The 19,648-nt window shown below is 39.7% G+C and overlaps 3 protein-coding genes across 5 annotated transcripts; all 3 read left to right on the top strand.

The window, feature by feature from the left end:
* The first annotated feature begins 111 nt into the window (after window positions 1-111).
* On the top strand, window positions 112-3,021 carry LOC149658724 (diamine acetyltransferase 1-like). Of its 2 annotated transcripts, none has more exons than XM_089844363.1 (5): window positions 112-701; window positions 1,148-1,199; window positions 1,485-1,568; window positions 1,635-1,736; window positions 2,685-2,826. In XM_089844363.1, exons 1-5 carry the CDS (start codon window positions 603-605, stop codon window positions 2,693-2,695), a joined length of 348 nt encoding a protein of 115 aa, XP_089700489.1. In that variant the 5' UTR covers window positions 112-602; the 3' UTR covers window positions 2,696-2,826. The 2 variants fall into 2 exon arrangements, with proteins under 2 accessions (XP_089700489.1, XP_089700488.1); XM_089844362.1 differs by having other exon boundaries at window positions 416-701; window positions 1,635-1,771; window positions 2,685-3,021.
* Window positions 3,022-11,720: 8,699 nt separating this feature from the next.
* On the top strand, window positions 11,721-16,361 carry LOC149658725 (apicoplast pyruvate carrier 1-like). Its single transcript, XM_089844367.1, has 8 exons — window positions 11,721-12,385; window positions 13,248-13,374; window positions 13,850-14,140; window positions 14,340-14,588; window positions 14,688-14,810; window positions 15,418-15,645; window positions 15,716-15,818; window positions 16,243-16,361. The coding sequence occupies exons 1-8, from the start codon at window positions 12,108-12,110 to the stop codon at window positions 16,278-16,280; spliced, it is 1,437 nt and encodes a 478-aa protein (XP_089700493.1). The 5' UTR covers window positions 11,721-12,107; the 3' UTR covers window positions 16,281-16,361.
* Window positions 16,362-16,873: 512 nt separating this feature from the next.
* On the top strand, window positions 16,874-19,516 carry LOC149658726 (uncharacterized). 2 transcript variants are annotated; one of them, XM_089844368.1, is made up of 5 exons: window positions 16,874-16,974; window positions 17,052-17,149; window positions 17,224-17,395; window positions 17,502-17,527; window positions 18,479-18,837. In XM_089844368.1, exons 2-5 carry the CDS (start codon window positions 17,091-17,093, stop codon window positions 18,579-18,581), a joined length of 360 nt encoding a protein of 119 aa, XP_089700494.1. In that variant the 5' UTR covers window positions 16,874-16,974; window positions 17,052-17,090; the 3' UTR covers window positions 18,582-18,837. The 2 variants fall into 2 exon arrangements, with proteins under 2 accessions (XP_089700494.1, XP_089700495.1); XM_089844369.1 differs by lacking the exons at window positions 16,874-16,974; window positions 17,052-17,149; window positions 17,224-17,395; window positions 17,502-17,527 and adding exons at window positions 19,011-19,056; window positions 19,115-19,516 and having other exon boundaries at window positions 18,437-18,675; window positions 18,736-18,793.
* The last annotated feature ends 132 nt before the right edge of the window (window positions 19,517-19,648 follow it).

Consider the following 19,648-nt stretch of genomic DNA (forward strand, 5'->3'; position numbering starts at 1 on the left):
TTAAACTTTAAACCTCTACCAGAAGTGAGATGAGACTAGAAATGAAGGGCTCTAGCATTGGTAATAGATCCTGGCATTAGTGAACAAATTTGAGGATTTTACGCCGCTTCAATCGCGCCTACGCTAGAGAGAAAAAAATTGGTCGAGTTCCAAAAACATTTCCTACCCCCTTCCCCTCAACCTAAAGCGGCGAAACACGGACGCGGGTGCTTGAATCTAGTTCGGCCGTCTACCACCGCGAGCGTCTCACGTTTTGGAGGGGAAATTCTGAAACCGCCACTAGAGGGCCAACCGTTGGTGTCTTATCAAGAATATTCACTTTCGCCGAGTGAAGAATTTGGTTAGCTCAGTACTTCTAGTCTCATCTCACTTCTGCAAGTTCTGCCTCTACGTATCATCGCATTAGCACCATCATGCTACGTGATGCTATAATCTCCCGTCTATAACTATAGACCTTGAAACATTTTGGCTCCAGAGGCCAACATTCCTAAATTAAAAATAACAAAAAATCACTCGTAGCTAACCAACCATCTTTGGTTTTGGCGAGAACGAGACACAACACAAGAGTAGCGGAGCTCTAATATTTTTGCCCAAACTCGAATATGGCATCCAATGATAAAATTCAAAATTGTATGGACAGTAATTTCGAGATTAGATCAACTACGGCCGATGATTGCGAGGCAGTTGCTCATTTGATTAAAGTAACTAAAAAATTTCAATACATTTAACGTCTATTCAAACTTTCAAAGTGTTCGCGTGACGAGTTAGTAGAATCGCCTGATTTTCCATTTCACCCTCCCTTTAATTAAGCGACGAAGGCGCCTCAAAGTTCGATTTGGCTAATTTCGGATAGTTTATTTCAAATTTTTAGCTTAGTTTATTCAAGATTAACATTTAACCGATTCTCCGGTCCTTTTCCGTTCCGACTGACTCCTAATTTGGTTAAAAGGGACGTACTTACGGATGTTACGTTACTTACGGTAATATATTTATTTTGGTTTTTTATCAATTTTAATTCTCTTTCCTCAAAAAATAAGTAAATAAATAATTAAATAATAGAAACTATAAACGTCACCGACACTTTGATGACATTATTATTTAAGGTTAATTAAGGTCATTAAATCATAATTTTTTTATATTAATTTAGCAATTAGCGATTTACGAAAAGTGTCCGGAAGAAGCGAAGTTAACCGCGGCTGGTAAATTGATAAGTTATTGATAAATTAGACAAGCGACGTCGGGTGATCAATATGTATTTGAAAATTGCTCAACTATGACGTCACGTTAAAGTTGCAAAACGCCTTTGCCGCAAACCGGAAATACACAACTACTTAATTACAATCTTAGAAAATAAACATTTCCGTGGTTTAGACTTTAGAACATCAGATGGCGTTAAAGAATTAATCATATTATATTATATTAGGGATCATTCAAAAAGGTTTTAATATTTTTTTTTATTTTGATTTTCTTTTCGGATATAATAGACTTAAGGAGAGATGGATTCGAAAGAGACCCACCATTGTTCACTAGTAAAGTCGCCGAAATCAATCAAATTAATGGATTAAAGAGTAATTAAATGGCCAATTAACCCTCTCTTAAACTTATGAACTTTCTGATCTCTAATTTTAAATTAGAAATTGTGGGTTTCGTAATCTACTTTTCTCATTATTCAACGTGGAAAGGACCCTGCATTTTTCTCGAAGATATCTACGTCGAACCGGAATTTCGAAAATACGGTATTGGATCGGCTCTATTCAAAAGCGTAGCTCAGGTATTACCAGAAGTATATAATCAGGGTTCATACAACTTTTGGAAAACAAATTTCCCTGAGATTTCAAGGTTTTTCCCCATATACTTCCCAGAATTTTCCAGGTTTTTCCCCTATATGGAGTATCCTATGGAGCAAATGTTAACGAAGGAGGGGGGGGGCAAATATGACTATTACATAATCAAAGGACATCCCTGTATCTCTAATATAACCAGAGTTATAAGCCCCCAAAGTATAGTGTAATGTTAATCCTATGGAGGGTATGTTGCCTAATTATTAATTACTCGGCCCCAGTTTCATGCAAATTTCCCTGATTTCCCTGAATTTTACTAAAAATTCGAAATTTCCCTGAATTTTCCCTGAGGTTTTTGTCAACTATTTATTTCCCTGATTTTTCCAGGTTTTCCAGGTTTGTATGAACCCTGATAATACTTCTCTTCGAGAGAAGTGTACCACCACAAAGCGGGGTAAGTGCAACGTCATTCTTCCCATCATCCCTTAACATTTAGAGCAAGTTTACTAAACCGAATCACATTCACGATAAATAGTTCCCTCGTAATTACTCTATTACCGTTTAAATATTTGGCAAGACGCGCTTGCGCATTTTTGTCCCTCGTCAAGACGAGGTTTATGGGATGATTGCTAGGGATTTAATGCCAAACAATTATAGAATTCACCTTACGGTGCAATGCCCATCTGAAGTTTGATGAGCGGGAAATCAAACTTAAAGGGTGAGCCTGGGAAGAATGACGTTACATAACTGAAATATTAAGAGGATACAAAGTGTCATCCTTCTTCTATTATCCCCTTCTGGTATTACGAACACCCGCCCGCAGTGCGGTGTGGTGTGGTGTAAGAACCGGGATTTCGCGGTTCTCGGTTTGACCACGATTGAAGGCTACTTTCTCGTATTTAGGAAGCGGCTAAAACGCCGAGTCAGCGATTGCTGTTCAACGTTTTAGAGTGGAATAGGCCTTCCATTGAATTTTACGAGAACCGAGGGGCCATCAACATCAGCCATTCCGAAGGTTGGAGGGCCTTCCGACTGCACGACGAAAACCTCCAAAAATTTGTCCAAGAAAAATAGGCCCAATTTCGGTTTTAATCTACGAGGAAGCTTTGTTTCCTTTCGGATGAATTAAATAGACGAGTTCATTCGAATATTTACGTGCCGAGTTAAAAGATATTGAAATATTAATTAATTACGGGTTATAATTCTTATACAAACACTAGCGAAATAAATAAATTTTCAAAGAATTATTATTATTCTATAATAAAATCGCTAAATGACTTAATTCAAAGGCTCGTAATAAAAGAAAATCATTTTGATCCGAGTCTCTCTGATTGGTCAAATATTGTCGAAAGACGCGTTGAAATGAGACACGCCCCTTCCAAATGAAAATCGTTTGTTGTTCGGATACGAGTCTGCTGAAAGGCAGATGTCTACGTTCCCGACTCGTAAAAGAATCAACAACGCGTGGCTAAACAACTTCAAAGACAATATCAATAAGTATCAAATATTCAACGTTTCTAAGCGAAGCTACGGGCCCCGCCTATATGACAAATTCCCACGCACTCCAAAAAGACACGCCCACTTTTATTAGTTACGTCATAGCCAAGAGAAGATGAAGGGTAAATTAGCTTCGCAATCTGGGTTTAACCAAAGAGAATATACCAAGAGGAGCAGAAACTATGTAAATAAAGACCAGCTCTGAATTTGGAGAAACTAGTTCCGGTTGTTCACGTGACCATGTTGTCTGCTTAAAAATTACCTTTTGTACGTCAACGTTCAACCCAGAAATCAACCCAGGCTTTGCCACCAGTGCCCACCACCAAAAATAAGCAGCCGACATAATTTAACCAATAAACGGCGTCGCTGCTTAGCCAATCAACAAAAACCGGATCTAGTTCCTTAAAAACCGTGGCCGGGCTTTTCAAAACCCCTGTGAAAGGCTAGACTTTCTGCTCCTCTTGGTATATTCTCTTTGGTTTAACCATGACGGTATAGTAATGATGAAATTGTACCCGCAGTTAACAACCCTGGTTGGTAGCCTACTATTTTCATCACTTTTGGGTTATAGCGAGGATGGTAAAGCGAGTCTCGATACTGCGTTTAGAAAATGCGGATAGCTTACAGTACCCATTTTAATGTACCCAACGGAAACAATACCCTTGAGCACGCGCATCAATAAAAACAATTGAAAAATTCACAGCCCCTACTTAACTGATCATTGGGAAGCTACTTATGACGTCAACACCTGACCCCGGGGAATATTCTATAGTGGACGAAAGACCGATTGACCTTAATTTCGGCCAACACGCGAGCGAGGACACGAGAAAAACAGTGTCCGGGAATAGAAGGGAAGCTCAGTATTTGTTAGGATCAAGAGCCGTCACAAAAGCGCAACCTGCTTCCACTCCCCAACAATTTTCTCTGCAAGTACTTCGGGACTCCGAGAAGAATGGGCCGCGTCTATTTGAAATCGATATGAAAAGCTTAATAATTCAATATTTGGTATATTTTTTTTCAACGCGAGAGCATCATTGTTCCCAACAGGTGTATAATACCGGTTTCACTTTACAATACAACAATGCGCCAATTTTCTAAGCTATACTAAAACCATTAGCGAAAACGCAACGGCCACGCCACAACAGTTAACTTAATAGATCCTTACGCTTTCAAAGGCTACTTTCAAAGTAAAATATGGACATTAAATTTAATTGCGCCATCAGTATGATCAGGTGATAGTCATATAGCTGTTTGTTCCTCGAGTCTTCGATTTCAAATTACAGCGCTCGCTTGCGGATGTGGCAGCAGGTATTACTAAAACTTGGTATTACTTGTCCGCGATTAAGTAGTTTGGCTAAAATTTCCACGCTATACTTAAAAGCGAAACGTTTGTCGCGTTGCGATCTCCAAACTTGCCCTCATCGCGGCCGATATCCAATAATAATTGATCTGGATTTATCAGATCATTTGACCATCTTGGCGAGAGCCGCGATTCATTGAATATTTACTATAAATGGTTTTAACTTTTTAACCCTTAACCTTTGGGTAAGTGTTAACTAAGAAATAAAGATTTACGCTCGACAGGAATTGATATATTTAAAAGAAGCGGGAATGAATAATAGACGTACGAGTCTCATCGTGAGGAAATCTTCGCGAATATTTTTCATAGAGAGTACGACAGATTTAAAGTTTTTATAATCAACTAGTAAAGTGGTTTTATTGGATTACGAGTCAAGACCTAACCCGTATAGATCGAGCTATATACGTCAACCATTTATTTTAAAAAAGCCTAAACAAGTGCACGCTCGATTGTTTAAAGACTGCAGGGTTCATACAAACCTGGGAAACCTGGAAAATTCAGGGAAGTATATGGGGAAAAACCTCATGGAAATCTCAGTGAAATTTGTTTTCCAAAAGTTGTATGAACCCTGGTATAACTGGAACAATCGATTCGCCAAGACTTTCTAGGTCTTTTTAAATAAACACTTTTTCTTCTATAATATAATCTTAAATTTTGATTCGTCGGTTTTCAAGCGTATCTTTAAAAGCGTAATCAAATGTTCCTAGGCACAATAAAAATAATTTAAATTGCAAGGCGCGCTACTGCTCACGCGAGTTACATTACTCAATCCGAACGAGGTGGATAATATTTCGCGAGTTAGACCCGAGGTTTCGCGACCAAGGGGGTACACTTTTTAAACAACCTAACTTTACAGCGCTAGCAATGGCTGAAAAGGTATAGTATCTGGTTTCTCGTGGTGTAAAGTTAAGTTGAACGTTTTGTATAGATTTTATAAAAAATATTTTTAAAGCGCGTGCTAAGCTCACGCGCCACATCTTATTAAAATTTTCAAGTCAAATCTCGAGCGCGCAAATTCACAATTTTATATTCTCAAATTAAGGTCACGTGATTTTTCAAAAACCTTTGACAATTCTGGAACTAATTTATTTCCTAAAAAAGCGTTTCTCCTCAAAAAGGACCAGATATTAGACAAAAACGAGTTTTGCTTCGCAGTCCTTAAAGGGATGTACAATCCGTTATGTATGGGCGGGGCCTATATCAAACTTATCTTCCATCAAATATAGCTCTACTGAGCATGCGTGAAGTTCGTAGCATTATCAGTGCATTGGGAATGGGCATCTACCGTAGAAACAGACGTTCAAGCAGACGACAGCCTAATCACTACTCCAGGAAATAGTAACACTACTACTAAAAAATATAGTTCTTGAGTCTTATAGACACGCCCAATCATAACGGATTGTACATCCCTTTAAAAGGCTGCATTTATACACAATCCTTGGCGACACTTTTTCAAGCCCAAAAACGGGGGCCAGAAATTAGAAATTATTATACGTATTGCAGTTTGATATTAAGTTTAATCGATATGAGAAATTCGGTTTTAATCGCGTAGTTCAAACGATTGTTACGATTCGAAATTTTTACAACAAAAACGGGTACAAACGCGACGTTTCTAAAAACCTGTGGTCAGAATTGTCGCGTCTATTGGGCTAAAGGTTAGTTACAATCATATACTTAATAAGTTAATAAGTACTACGCGATTTACGTAAATAGCGACTAGGGTAGGGATGGCCTCCATTTTTCAAGATGGCGGCGTATTACAAAAATATTTCTTAATGATCATCTACTAGTTAAGAATAACGTCCCTGCGAAATTTCAACTTCCTGGGTAAAGCGGTTCGGTCTGGGCGTTATATTATAAGTCAGTCATGACGATATAATTGTGGATGGAGCTAAAAAGGAAGAGGTAATCTTTCCGCATTCCCAAAATAGTGCGCTTCTATCGCATCTGTCTGGGGAATGCTACATTCTTGGGGAAAACCCTCCCCAACCCATTGGTATGTAGTATCTACACTGTTAAAGCGGCACCCTTGAAGGATTCTCCCCCATTTCACCCAAAAACAGTCTCCCCAATTGCGAGCCTCGCAGTTGGGAAACCCCACAGCGCCTGCGCCCAGACTTCAAAGCTCAAAGGTGCCGCCGCGCGTGCGCCTTCCCTTCCGAATACCGAGGAATCCCCGTGGAGTATACATTTGGAAATATTATTAGTTGACCGTAAAACCCTATAAGAAGTTGTTGAATTAGGCCTTCGCCTTAGAGACAAGTTTAACGGGAATTTTGAAAACAATATTTTTTTTAATAAAAATAATAAAATTGTATCGTAATGGTGGAATTCATAAACGTCGGACGAAACGAAATTTATTACTATTATTATTATTATATAAAATGCCACTCATGCTTTAATTAATGAACGTAATGCCAATGAGCCGCATGCATATATCTTTGTTTTATCGCGAACAGTCAACTCCAATTAGCTCCGGAAAGGACATGACGGGCGTGTACGACGTGTTTTTCGCTAACAACCTGAAACGAATTTGGAGTTTCGGACATAGTCCCTCGGGGTCCCATCAAGGCGGCCTAGGGGTGAAAGGTCATCCGAGGAGAGAGTCCAAAATGACGCGTAATTTAACCAAGACATTCCGCTCCGGTACCAGTGGCTCGTTTTGCGGTCGACACGACGACATCAGCCCCGAAAGAATTAATTACCGCGCCAAACGAGGCCGATTCCGGTGGCAACCCAAAGTCATGAACAATTTATTCTACCGGACCAAGTACATGGTCTGCGTTATTTGTTTGGTCATTTGCCTGTACCAACTCATCAAGTTTTTGGCCTTGTACTTTTCGTATCAGACCTCAGTCGACGCCGAGGTTCTCATCGATACCAACCCGCAATTACCCGGAATAACCCTTTGCTACAATACCTTGTGAGCTGGCAGCCAAACCTTTATAACGCGGGTTTATTCTTAAAAAAAATCTAATTTTCATTTCGATTTTAAAAAAATGCCTATAGTTTGCACGACAATATCATGTGTAATAAATCGACAGATTACTGCAAACTATTCGATAAATTAAACGTAAGAAACGCCGATTCATATAGTAACTAACAACAGGGATACATATACGGCTAATAGGAATGACTACGCGCGCGTATCCACCATTTTATTGTCTTGGCGCGTCAATTGACTCGAGATTAACCCGAGATACATGGGCACTCACAATGATTGCTATTAGCCGTATGCATTCCCGCTAAGAACTATAGATAGCATCGGGAACGGTTATTTCGAGAGAGATGAGTTTATATTAACAATTTTAAAATTGAATTGAAGGTCACGAACATTAGGGATGATATATCGCAATTTCTTCACGAGAAAGAATACCAAATTGATATGATACGGAAATGCGCCTTCCGCTATTACAATAACACCGACGACCTCAAAACGGGACAGGAATGCGTCAGGTACTGACTGATGTCAAAAATATTTTTCTCTAGATAACTTCCAGATATAAACGGGGCTAAATTAATATTGTAGCGCTTGGGCATTCAACGGAATAGAGCCGTGCACCGTGATCAACGCCGAATGGGCCGAAACACAAATGATCAACACCGGAGGATATTCTGGTTCGAAATAATATGACACTATGCAGCCCAGCCCGCACGCGTGCGCTTCTGATTAGTCCGCCGTAAATCCTAGGCTCAAACTGAGCAAGTTATTGAAGCATTCATTTACGGTAAACTTATCAGAAACATCTCGCGTAGAGTGTTTGAGAAAATAATCGAAAAACACGTACCCTAAGATTGGTATCGCTCCGCAGCCCCATGCCATGGACTAAGGAATACTCGCTTTGTCCATGCCCATGCACTGCGGGGTTAAAATCTCCATTCACCGCGGAATGAACTATACACTATTTTTGCTTATATTAACGCAGAATTTATGTACGGAGTCGAGTCTCACGTTCCGCAATTGGAAAATGGTACGATAACGCTAGGCGTTGATGTCTTCATTCACAGCCCGACAGACATACCCACCAGACATATACGATCCTATTTTATCACCTTATCCAGCGTATACAAAGCTAACTTCAAAAAGGTTTGAACAAGGCGACCCAAGGGCTCGTAATAGTAGCCACATCGTACGAGTGAATAGCCCCTCTATACCCTACCCTAATGAGTGGATAACCCCTCTATACTTTACCCTAATGAGTGAATAGCGATATCTTTTACAATGCTTAAATAAATTACCGTGCATAAAATCAGAGTGAATAGCCCCTCGATGCCCTACCCTAAACGGTGATAGAATTATTACCCGTATAAATTTACTTATGCCGTAATTGTAATATTCCGGCGAATCGAAGAACAGGTAGTTTTAGTGATTATTCTCTCGATGAGTTTACAACATAAACTTATGCCGATGCACACTTATCGCTTCTTATAAATTTCTAACATGAACTTATGGTCAGAAGAGTTTGAAAGAGAAAGAATTCGGTAAAACACCCAATAATTGTAATATCCCGGTGCCTTAAGACCATTCTAAAAAGAACGTCAGTAAATACTTGCTTTTGCTTTCAAAATTTCCCTCGATTTCTTTGAATGTTGAAAGAGGGGAGCGTGAAACTCTTATTGTCGACGGGTAAGAGGAATTTTTAAGGGAGGGTATATGGCTTAACCTAACTATCATAATTTCCTTCCTTTTAAAATACACGAACGAAAAATATCACCTCACCACAATTCTCTCCCATTCACTCTCTCTTCAATGACGATCGAAAAATTTAATACTGTCTAAGGCAGTTCTCTTTCACGCCACCACCACCAACAGGCCAGGTCAAACTAAGACCCTCATCGTAGATGTTCATCATACGATGTGGCTAATAAATGATTGGAAATCTTTAAAAAATCAAGCGTCGACGATTTATATTCGCAGACTATAGTTCATCGAATGGCCCCGCCCTTTCAAACAATGTGCTACGATTACAAGGAACAGCGCGACAAACATAAGGAGTTCAAATACGTCAGCCAACAAGTAACTTCCAATAGGACGTCTATTTGCTGATTAATAAAAAAATAACCGTCACTTTTAAATCATGTAGACTTGTTATTACGACTGTCTATGGAAATACCTAAGCCAAGCGTGCGGTTGCATCCCAACGCCTTTTCCTTTCATTTTACCCTACAAAGCTTGCAATACTTCGACCAAAGGTAATTTCACGTCCAAAGAAACGATCATTTTCAAATATTTGATTTACAGGCTCTTTAAACGTGCATTTTATACGTCTTTAATCATTTTTTAGCATCGTGTAAAAGGGATACAAAAACGTGGAGTCAAATTTGCGACGAACAATGTCCTATCGCTTGCGTGTGAGATTTAACGAAACTCAATTCTTAATAGAACCTCTTTTGAAACAATAGGGCCCCCGGGGGGAGGAGGGGGAGCTAGAATCGTCCGCTATGTTTATCCAAAGACACTAAATAGGTCTTCAAAGTTAACAGTCCACCAAAGTCGTTTAGCTGGAAGGCCATATCTAACGTCTTTGGGTGATCAACGTATAGCGGATGCTCCCCCTTTGGATACTAAAACAAACAAGGTGGTCAAAGACCAAAGTCTCTATTTCACCCGGGCCGGCTTCCTATTTTGTTTCAACACTTGGTTTATTTAAGTTTTCTTCCCACGCACACTCAGAATGGATTATTACGAATTTGGAATGACAAAATTAATAACCCTAAAGGCATTGTAAGTAAATGTTGAAACTTTTTGGCTCGTCAATTAAGGCACGTGGTTTGCGTAGTTTGCTATGACGTAGTAAGTCTGTGTGTGTCAGTGTTAAAATTGGAAAAAATTAATCCTAACAATTAGGGGATACTTCAGAACATACGTCGAGGTTTTTCACGAACTGCGCGGGAATATCGTCGTCATCTTCACGCACAAACCTCAAATAACGGTAAATATTTTAGGACTTATAATATTCCCTAATCATTAAAGAAATGCCACTCCCAAGCGGGCTCCTTTTCACCATTTGATACGTTGATTTTTCTTTTAAAAAACCATCTACAGTCTGTGGAAATATTCAGCAACATCGGTGGTTATCTAGGTACGTCATCGAATTCATCCTCGATTTAAAACTCGAGCAACTAATTTGACTCGCCCCTTCCCTGCAGGAATTTGGCTGGGCATGTCAGTGCCCTTACTATACGATTTGCTTGTCTACACCATGTTCGTTCTGTTCAAAAGCGTCTCCAATACGGAAACGCAACAAAGAAAATTTCATTACGACGCGAAATAAGTTAATTACCACGGATCGGAACTGGAGCTATACCCGAAGCAACAAAACGCCATAACTCTTGAAAAACTCAGCATTTTTGGAGTTCTCTATTTGTTAGTGTAATTTAGTAAAGAAGGGGGGGGGGAGTGCGCCAGTCTGCAAACCTTCATCGCCACAAACTAATTAGTACACGTACCACTGACATACGGATCTACTCTCGGGTGTCACATCTCTCCTCTAGGCCTAGATAGCGTGCGGGCGCTTTTGTTTTTGTTTGAGGTACTTACGCTTAAACCCTTTGACGTATCAATAGGTTTTATTGATCATGGCCCAAATAATTTTGAAATCAACTAAAGAAAACTTTGGAATGCGCCCGCGATAAGTCTATGAATATCTCAACATGCTCCCCCCCCCGAATGATACCGCGGTAAGTTGTTTTACGATGATACTAAAGAGTTTTCGCCGCTGACGTCGCTAACTACCACGTGCCAATGAAGCGCCGCACGCGCGCTGACTGACTGAGAGAGAGACGCGTGTTTTTTAAAATATGTATAAAATATTCGCCAGAGAACCGAATAAATTCATTATTGTATACCAGTACCGAAAATGAAAATGAATTCACCCACGTCGTCGGCTTTTCAACGTTTCTTTGTCCACACATACACACATACAACAGCACACGCGCGTACGCCAAATAGATAAGATTAAGCGGTTGTAGTAGCTAGCGTTCAATTGACCCACGTATCCAAGCCGTCAGCGCCTACCAAGCGAAATGCTAAAAAAGCCACTGATTGGAGAATGTCAGCGTGATATCGATATCAGGTTGGTTGGCTAGAGTGCATGACGCTGACGATCTTCGATTCGAAAAACTAAACTAAAAAAACTTTCCACGATTTGTGGAATGTTTTTAGAAAGGGACTTAAAAAACTTTTGATAAAAAGAAGGTTAAACTTCATCCCGAATATGTTCTTCATTTGATATTATTATAATTTGACAAGTCCACATCGCGACGCTCGTACGCGTTTCATCTGTCGCGACGTGTACTCGCTACTCGCTCCTCGCGTCTATACGTAAGTCGGAAAGCTCGCGTTATCCCCCCCCCCCCCAAAAACGATACTCGATTTGCGCTGGATATAAACGCACGGAAAGTCGTTCAGTAACGTTTGGATTAATTGAGATTAGAGCGGCGGAGGTTAAAACGACATTAGCACGGCCATGGCGTTCTTCAGTCACCGAGCCAAAGCCTTGATGACGGTCTCGGGAAGTTTCATATTGGCCTTAAGTTTGGGCAATTTTTATACCCTGGGCAATCTAAGTCCCTATTTGACTTCGTATCTGCGTCTGAGAGTGGACCCGAAATTCACCGACAGTTACATGATTTGGATTAACGGTTTCTTCATGTTGGGCGACGGATTACTCATGCCTCTCGGAGGATATTTAGCGCCTAAAGTCGGCAGCAGAATCGTCATGTCAGTTGGATGCGTCATTTTCACGTAAGACCACAATTCTTTAATCTAGATTAGGACGATTTACCGTTAACCATTTACGAGTTTAGCTATCGGGAAAAATATAGAAGCGACACGGGGGATTATTTGTCTCCCCTTAACCCCCTCCCCCACCGCTAACGGACGAAACTTGATTCACAGGGTTGCCACAGAATTTTCGGAACCAAATTCCCTGATCTTTTTCTGTGATTTTCCCTGACCTTTTTAGGCCGAAATTGTAAATGTTTACAGCACGTTTCAAGTGCTTATCATTAAATAAACTCGATCTACATTAAGTTTTCCAATGTATTTGTCGCACCAAAATGATTAAGAGATTTTTTTAAAGGCATTTACTTTACCAAAACAATTCTAGACAGCATTTTTAAGGATTACTCTAGAGTTCACTCTGTGTTTCAATAAAGACTTATTCGGCCCAGAAATTTTACCCACTAAAATCAAATTCCCTGACTTTGCTGAAATTTTTAAAATTCCCTGATCTTTTCGGCCCATTTTTAAATTCCCTGACTTTTCCAGGTTTTCCAGGTGCTGTGGCAGCCCTGTTGAAGATAATGGGCGCGGGTAGTCAGTATTTAGGCCCAGATGACGTCAATAAATTGAGACGATCCTCAGAGTACCATTATTTCACCATTAAGTTTCCCCGGTGTCAATTCCATATTTTTCCTAAAGTAACCTTGATAATGGTTGTCGAATCGCGTATAGCCTTCAGCAAAAATTACATACAGATGTATCAATTTGCAGCGCACCGTTTAATATTAGAAATACTTTTCCCACGTTTTATATTCCAAATACTAGGCCTAGTACGCGTTTGGTATTTCAAGTACCCGTACACGTTTTGATATTTATATTGCAGAGGGATATCGGCGCTATCGGCGTACACAATTTCCAAAGGTTTCATTCAATTTTGCGTCACTTATGGCTTTTTATCGTGGGTGGGCGCCGGCATCATGTCTTCCATAGCCATAGGAGAAGTTATGAAGGTAAATCAAGGATAGCAGAAGTAAGATAAGGGACTAGAAGTAAAGTGCTCTAGCATTGGTGGTAGTAGATCCTGGCACTAGTGAAAAAATTTGAGATGATTTTATTCGCCGCTTCCATCCCTGCGCCTACACTAGACTGAGAAAACAAGGTTGATCGAGTTCCAAAAAACATTTCCTACCCCCGTTCCCCTAAACCTAAAGCCGGGGGTGTACACGGACGAAGGGGGTGCTAGAATCTAGTTCGGCCCCCGTCTACCGCCACCCGAGAGCGTCTCACGTTTTGGAGAGGCAAAACTCAGAAACCGCTACCAGAGGGCCAACCGTTGCTGCCTAATCAAGAATATTCACTTTCGCCAAGTGAAGAATTTGGTTAGCTCAATACTTCTAGTAACTTATCTTACTTCTGGCGCCGCTTTTCCACCATGCAAGTGGCCTCCTCTTCGCTAACCACGTCTTTCGAACGCCGTCTTTTCAGTGGTTCCCGGCTCGTAAAGGTTTGGTCAGTGGAATAGTCGTGTCCGGTTTTGGATTTGGCGGTTTCGGTCTAAACGCCTTTCAGACGTACATAATCAACCCCGATAACCTATCTACGGATAAAAGCGGTCCTTACCAAGGATATTTTAGCGACCAAGCCTTATTGGACAGAGTACCCAAAGTATTCTGGACTACGGCTCTCATCATGGCCGCTTTCCAAGTCGTTGGATTAATCTTACTATTCACGCCACCCATTAATCAACCCGATGAAGAGAAAAGTAACGACCGTAACGTAAGATTTAAATCTCCAAATTTGAGCGAAGTTTACTCGTTGGGAAACTAGGCTAGGGCCCGAGGGCAACTAAGCGGAGGGTATGACGCGCTTTGAAAGATACCTAGGCCAAAATACGTTGATAAATGAACATATGGGCGCGGCGGGCTTCAAAATGATTTCATTCTGAATGTAATTAATTCCAAAATATCGTAACTAGAATTCCAGCTTCAACGTATCGAGTGATAGCGCTACGCTGCACGCCGACAAATCAAACGAATCTGTGCAAGTCAGTGGTATTAGCAGCACCGAACATTTAGCCGCAGCTGCAGCGGCCGCCGAGTCCGATTATGGTCAACGTGACGGACTCCATCCCAGTAAAATGATCAAGACCAGAGAGTTTTACTTGATTTGGATAATATTCGCCTGTCAAATGATGCCCGTTAGTTTTTTACTAACCTATTATAAGGTAAGGATTGGCCTTGTTTGGGGGCAAAAAGTGGCCAATTTGAAAGGGGGGCGGGGGTATATACCCCGTAAATAAGAGGAGGCTTTTTCTTTGGAATAGAATTACGGTTTGACCTTCATAACGGACGACCGTTTTCTCTCCACCATCGGGGCCATTGGTTCTATCATTAGCTGTATTGGAAAAGTGGCCTTTGGAATTGTCTTAGATAAAACTAGTTATAAAGTAAGTCGCTTCTTTAGGCCAATCTCGCTGAAATCTAATTCAATTTGATCATAAGAAAATAATATATAGCTCCCTATAAGTATGAAACTCTACATTTAAGCCATGTAAACAGCATTTTCTTCCATTGAAATTTGTAAAAAGTTTCTAATGCCACCTATTAAGAGTTTTTGGCGTTAAAAAAGATGAAATATTTGTTTATAAAATTTTCAAATTTTATATCGTAATTAAATAGTTAAAGGTCTTGAAGTTATTATTATGATAATTGTAACTGATTAAGTACATGTCAAAATTATCATAATAAATTAATAGATGGCGCGAGATTTTGACGAACGAGGCTAGCGCCTACACTGGTACGAGGTAAGGAGTATTTTGTGTCTCTACGGGCGCGGCGATATTTCCCCGGCCCATCGTGCCTTTCGCGGACACCTTAGGTGGCGGCGGCGGTTTCGCCCCCCTTTTACTCGTAGTACCGAAACTTCTCCCACGGAGCGTAAAAGCGTAAGCGCGCCAAATTTGGAAGCAAATGCTGTAATATGAAAATATACTACGTTTCATACTTATAGGGAGCTATATATTATTTTCTTATGATTTGATGCTATTTATATAGACAGCCCTGGCTATCCTCAGCCTAGGAATCGGCGTTACGGTTGAACTGCTCTATTTTGCCCAGTATCTCGGATATAACTCTTACGGGGTCAAATGGTATTTCTCCATAGTATTCTTCTGCGGTTACGTCATAGTTGGGGGCATTTACGGCATCATCGCGGGCGTGTCCGGAGCGGCATTTGGCATAAGATACGCCGGCGCTAATTTTGGAGTTCTATTCTCGTCTCAGGTATTTACGAGTTGTTTAAAATCAATTATAAACCACGATAACAACAATAATAATTCGTTCAACTATACAGGCACTAGGTTCATTTGGAGGCGCTTTCTTGGTTCAAACGATCCAATCGCATTTAGTATGGCGATGGACATCTTTTACCAGCGTCGTGCTCTTTAGCGTCACCAGTAAGTCCGTAAAACCATAAGTTTATAAGTGATACGTTCCATAAGTATGTCTCTACCTCTTCTTCGTAATGCTAGAGGTTTAATGAGAGATAGTCCAAGAACGACGCGAGAATTGATTGGCTACACCCGGTTTTGCAGTCCATTCAGTCCTATTTAGTCTATACTAAGCCTTTGATAGCGCCTCACCAGGCGTCGATTTACGAGAATCTATGACGTTTCGCCTACGTCACTTCATGACAAGCTCTCATTAACGAGTATGGAACATAGCTTATAAACTTATGGTAAAACCCACACAAGTTAACTCGGGGTTCAAATAACTTTTGGGAAACAAATTTCCCTGAGATTTCCAGGTTTGTATGAACCCTGTAACTTTTTAATGTAGATTTCCACGATAATTTTAAGTTTTCTCCTTTTTATTGTCCAGGTTTATTTTTTTGCGTGCTTTTAAAGAAGAAAGACTGAAACGAACCCGCCCCTAAGCTCCCAGAGCCTTAATTGTACATAAAATTTATATAGAATCAATAAATTATTTCTTAATATCGATCTTTTCCGTAATTATTTCTGGGTTTGATCAAGGAGTTTAATTCGATTAACACTGAAAAGTGTTCTACACGACAAATTCATTCATTTTGTAAGACCCTGTTGATTCTCGAATTAAATTTTGATTTTTAATGTAGATTTCCGTGATAATTATTTCGTTAATTTTAAGATTGACCATTGACTGACTTAACTCTAACTAACTTTATAATAAAAGGAGTTTTTAGTGCACGACGCTCGCTCCTAACAAGTTGTAAAGTCAAGTCTTTAGTTTCAATTTATCGCAATGAAATTTGGGTCGCAACTGCAGCGTGAGTATTAGAGATGTGAAATTACCGTGATTTTTAAAAATGGTAATTTAGCGGTTAAGTTACCGAAAAATTACCGATTAAAATTTTGAAATTACAAAAATTACCGTAATTTATGGTATTTTATGTTTTTACCGGCTTATTACCGCTGTAATTTTGTATTTTACCGGTAAATTACCATTCTAAAATTACGGTAAGATATAAATCGGTAATTTACGCATCACATCACTCACATCACTATGCGTGACTGACGAACTGATTAACTTGGTCAGCAATATAACCTAATCATAGCTTGCAACACGCGAGCACAGGTAAGGCAAGATGATAAGAAAAGTTCCCGATAAGATTAGAGGGTATACTGATGAAATCAAAAACATTTCCCCGAAAGTTCGATACGTCAGTTTGAAACAAAACTTCGTTAGACAAGATGGCGAGATTTGTAGCTTGGGCAAAATCAAAATTCGCCAACAAATCAAAAGATAAAACGTAATTTTGGTGGTTCAAAGTTAAAGAGGTAATTATTTCTGTTCCGCTAATTACGAGAAGTGATTATTTATTAGGTACGAAAGTGAAGACAAAGACGAGTCGGAAGTTATCGGCGAAGACGACCTGCCTAAGGATGTTCTACAAAGTGACGCCGTTCCAATCGCAATGTTGGAGCGCTTGCATCTTAATAGAAATGAACCGCAAAGGATTACCGCTAACACGGAAAATGGGCGTGAAACTAAAAAGGTACCTTCCCTTTAATGATCTTTGAGTGGCAGGGAGTGTGATAATATTGGTCATTTCAAAGACTAGAAATTTTTTTTAATAAAAATTTAATTTTAAAATTAATCAGGATAAACTGGTTAAAACGAAGAATGGGTGTGTATCCTTCACCATTTTATTTTAAAGGGAGCCTAAAACGCTTGGAAAATGCGAGTTTATTCCTCTTTTTCGATGTGGTAAGATGAATCACATCTATACCGGTCGTGTCTTCAGGGTTCATAACAACTTTTCGAAAACCAATTCCCCTGAGTTTTCCACTTCTAGGTTTTCCCCCATATATTTCCCTGAGTTTTTCAGGTTTTCCCTATATATTTAGCATCCTGTGGAGCGAATGTTAAAGAACATCCTAGTATCTCTAGTCGAACCAGAATTATGAGCCTCCAAAGTTTAGTGTAATGCTATTCCTTTGGAGGGGGTTGTTTGTTTACGTTTTGCTTAATTACTCCGCCCCTGTTTGTCGTAGCCCTAAGTTTTTAGTATGGTTAGATGGGGGACAAATTGGACTATACCATATCCAAAGGAGATCGCCGTATCTCTAGTAGAACAAGAGTTATGAGCCTCCAAAGTTTAGTGTAAAAATCAAAAGTAACCTAATAACAATAAGTGAGACAAAAAATAAGTTGACGAAGATATTGAGGTAGCCTCAAGTTTAAAATATCCCTGTATGGGGAGCAAAGAGGACTATAACATACCACAAGTTGACAAACATTTTGCTTAATTTCTTCGGCCCCTCCTTGTCGTAGCCCTAAGTTTTTAGTATGGTTGTATGGGGGGCAAATTGGACTATAACATACTCAAAGGACATCCCCGTATCTCCAGTAAAACCAGAGTTACGAGCCTCCAAACTATTTATTTCCCCGAGTTTTCCAGGTTTGTATGAACCCTGTATATAATATTGCCAAGCTTAGGCCACTCAGATGCTACGCCCTTGTGACGCCAAATACTAAAAGGAATGGCAAACATTTTTTCGAAACAATGGTTACGCTCCCCCTTTTTTTTTTTATAGTAAAATCGTATAATTTCTGATAATAAGGTTTCATCCTGCAGGGCGGCCATTAATAATACGTATAACGTTCAGATCCAAAACATGCAAGGAAAGGCCAAATTCGGGACTTCGAGTACCGAATCAAATGATAATGCAAGTCAATAATCATAATTAGGCTCGTTAAGTTTTACCCTTAATACATTTATTTTATGGAGGTGATAATTCTGTTTTTCCACCAGAGAACGACAAAGGGTGCTGGGTAAATATTAATCTAACCAAGCAATCAACATCTTTCGACAGTTAATTGAACTAATTTTAGAATATCTAACAATTATGATATCGTCAACAAGGGCAATAAAATTACTATTACTGGTGACGTAAGCTAAAATTAGGCTCAGTTTTATATAGGCTGATAGCGTTTTCCTTTGGGTCCTCGCGGAGCGCTCCCATGGAGGAATAAAACTAGGAGATCCTATTCTTCAAAAACAGTCTTTAACGAAGCTGGAAACTACTACTACCATTTTTATTGCTCCTTGGGAGCGCTCCGCGAGGACCCAAAGGAAAACGCTAGGAGTAAAAACGACTATATTTCAGGCCCAATTCGTTATGAACGAATGCAATGAGCCCCAAAAGACCGAAGGTCAGTTACTGAACTCGACATGGACATACCGCGTTATTATAATTCTCTTTAATTACAGTATCCGCCGCAAACACCACAAGGCCTAAAGTTTACAACGAAGGGAATGAAATAGAAATTCGCCCAGCAAGCCAAGTAATCGCGTTCATTTATTATGAAAGGCTGTTGCTGCAAATTATGATGATTCGCATTTTGTAGGGTGAAGGCGGAAGTGGACAATGTAAAGTCGTAATGACCCAAATCTCGAGAAAATAATTATTTTAGGGAACGTTTTGTCATAATTACTGTACGATTCAGACTCTAAATAAGCTTGATGTGATATAAATTAGAATATTCCACTAAAATTCCATATCAATTAATTGAACCACTTGAAATCTTGATTACGCAATCTAAACATGTCCGGTAGATTGCCCTTTGCCTTTCTTATAAAAACGAAAAGAACAACAAAAAAAACTCACCTATTGACGATCAGTCTTGGAAATAGCACAGGTCCACAGGTCAAAAACCAGTTTATTAATTGCTCGGACCAGTTTTTTTATTCAAAATCCGGGGGTTACTGGTCCTTGGGACCAGTTTATTAATTGAGAATTTTTAT

Source organism: Phalangium opilio, unplaced genomic scaffold (genome assembly GCF_054372755.1).
Source record: "Phalangium opilio isolate 3A_F unplaced genomic scaffold, DU_Popi_V2 ptg000075l_1, whole genome shotgun sequence".
Taxonomy (NCBI): Eukaryota; Metazoa; Arthropoda; class Arachnida; order Opiliones; family Phalangiidae; genus Phalangium; species Phalangium opilio.

Excerpts from the sequence above, each read along its gene's own strand:
- LOC149658725 (XM_089844367.1), top strand. The coding sequence starts at position 12,108 with ATGGCGTTCTTCAGTCACCGAGCCAAAGCCTTGATGACGGTCTCGGGA. Across the intron at positions 14,811-15,417 it reads TAGATAAAACTAGTTATAAA|ACAGCCCTGGCTATCCTCAG; the intron begins GTAAGTCGCTTC and ends CTATTTATATAG. Across the intron at positions 15,646-15,715 it reads GAGTTCTATTCTCGTCTCAG|GCACTAGGTTCATTTGGAGG; the intron begins GTATTTACGAGT and ends TCAACTATACAG.
- LOC149658724 (XM_089844362.1), top strand. The coding sequence starts at position 603 with ATGGCATCCAATGATAAAATTCAAAATTGTATGGACAGTAATTTCGAG. Across the intron at positions 1,200-1,484 it reads AGCGAAGTTAACCGCGGCTG|ACTTAAGGAGAGATGGATTC; the intron begins GTAAATTGATAA and ends CGGATATAATAG. Across the intron at positions 1,569-1,634 it reads TCAAATTAATGGATTAAAGA|AAATTGTGGGTTTCGTAATC; the intron begins GTAATTAAATGG and ends ATTTTAAATTAG.
- LOC149658726 (XM_089844368.1), top strand. The coding sequence starts at position 17,091 with ATGGCGAGATTTGTAGCTTGGGCAAAATCAAAATTCGCCAACAAATCA. Across the intron at positions 17,396-17,501 it reads ATGGGCGTGAAACTAAAAAG|GATAAACTGGTTAAAACGAA; the intron begins GTACCTTCCCTT and ends AAAATTAATCAG. Across the intron at positions 17,528-18,478 it reads CTGGTTAAAACGAAGAATGG|GGCGGCCATTAATAATACGT; the intron begins GTGTGTATCCTT and ends TTCATCCTGCAG.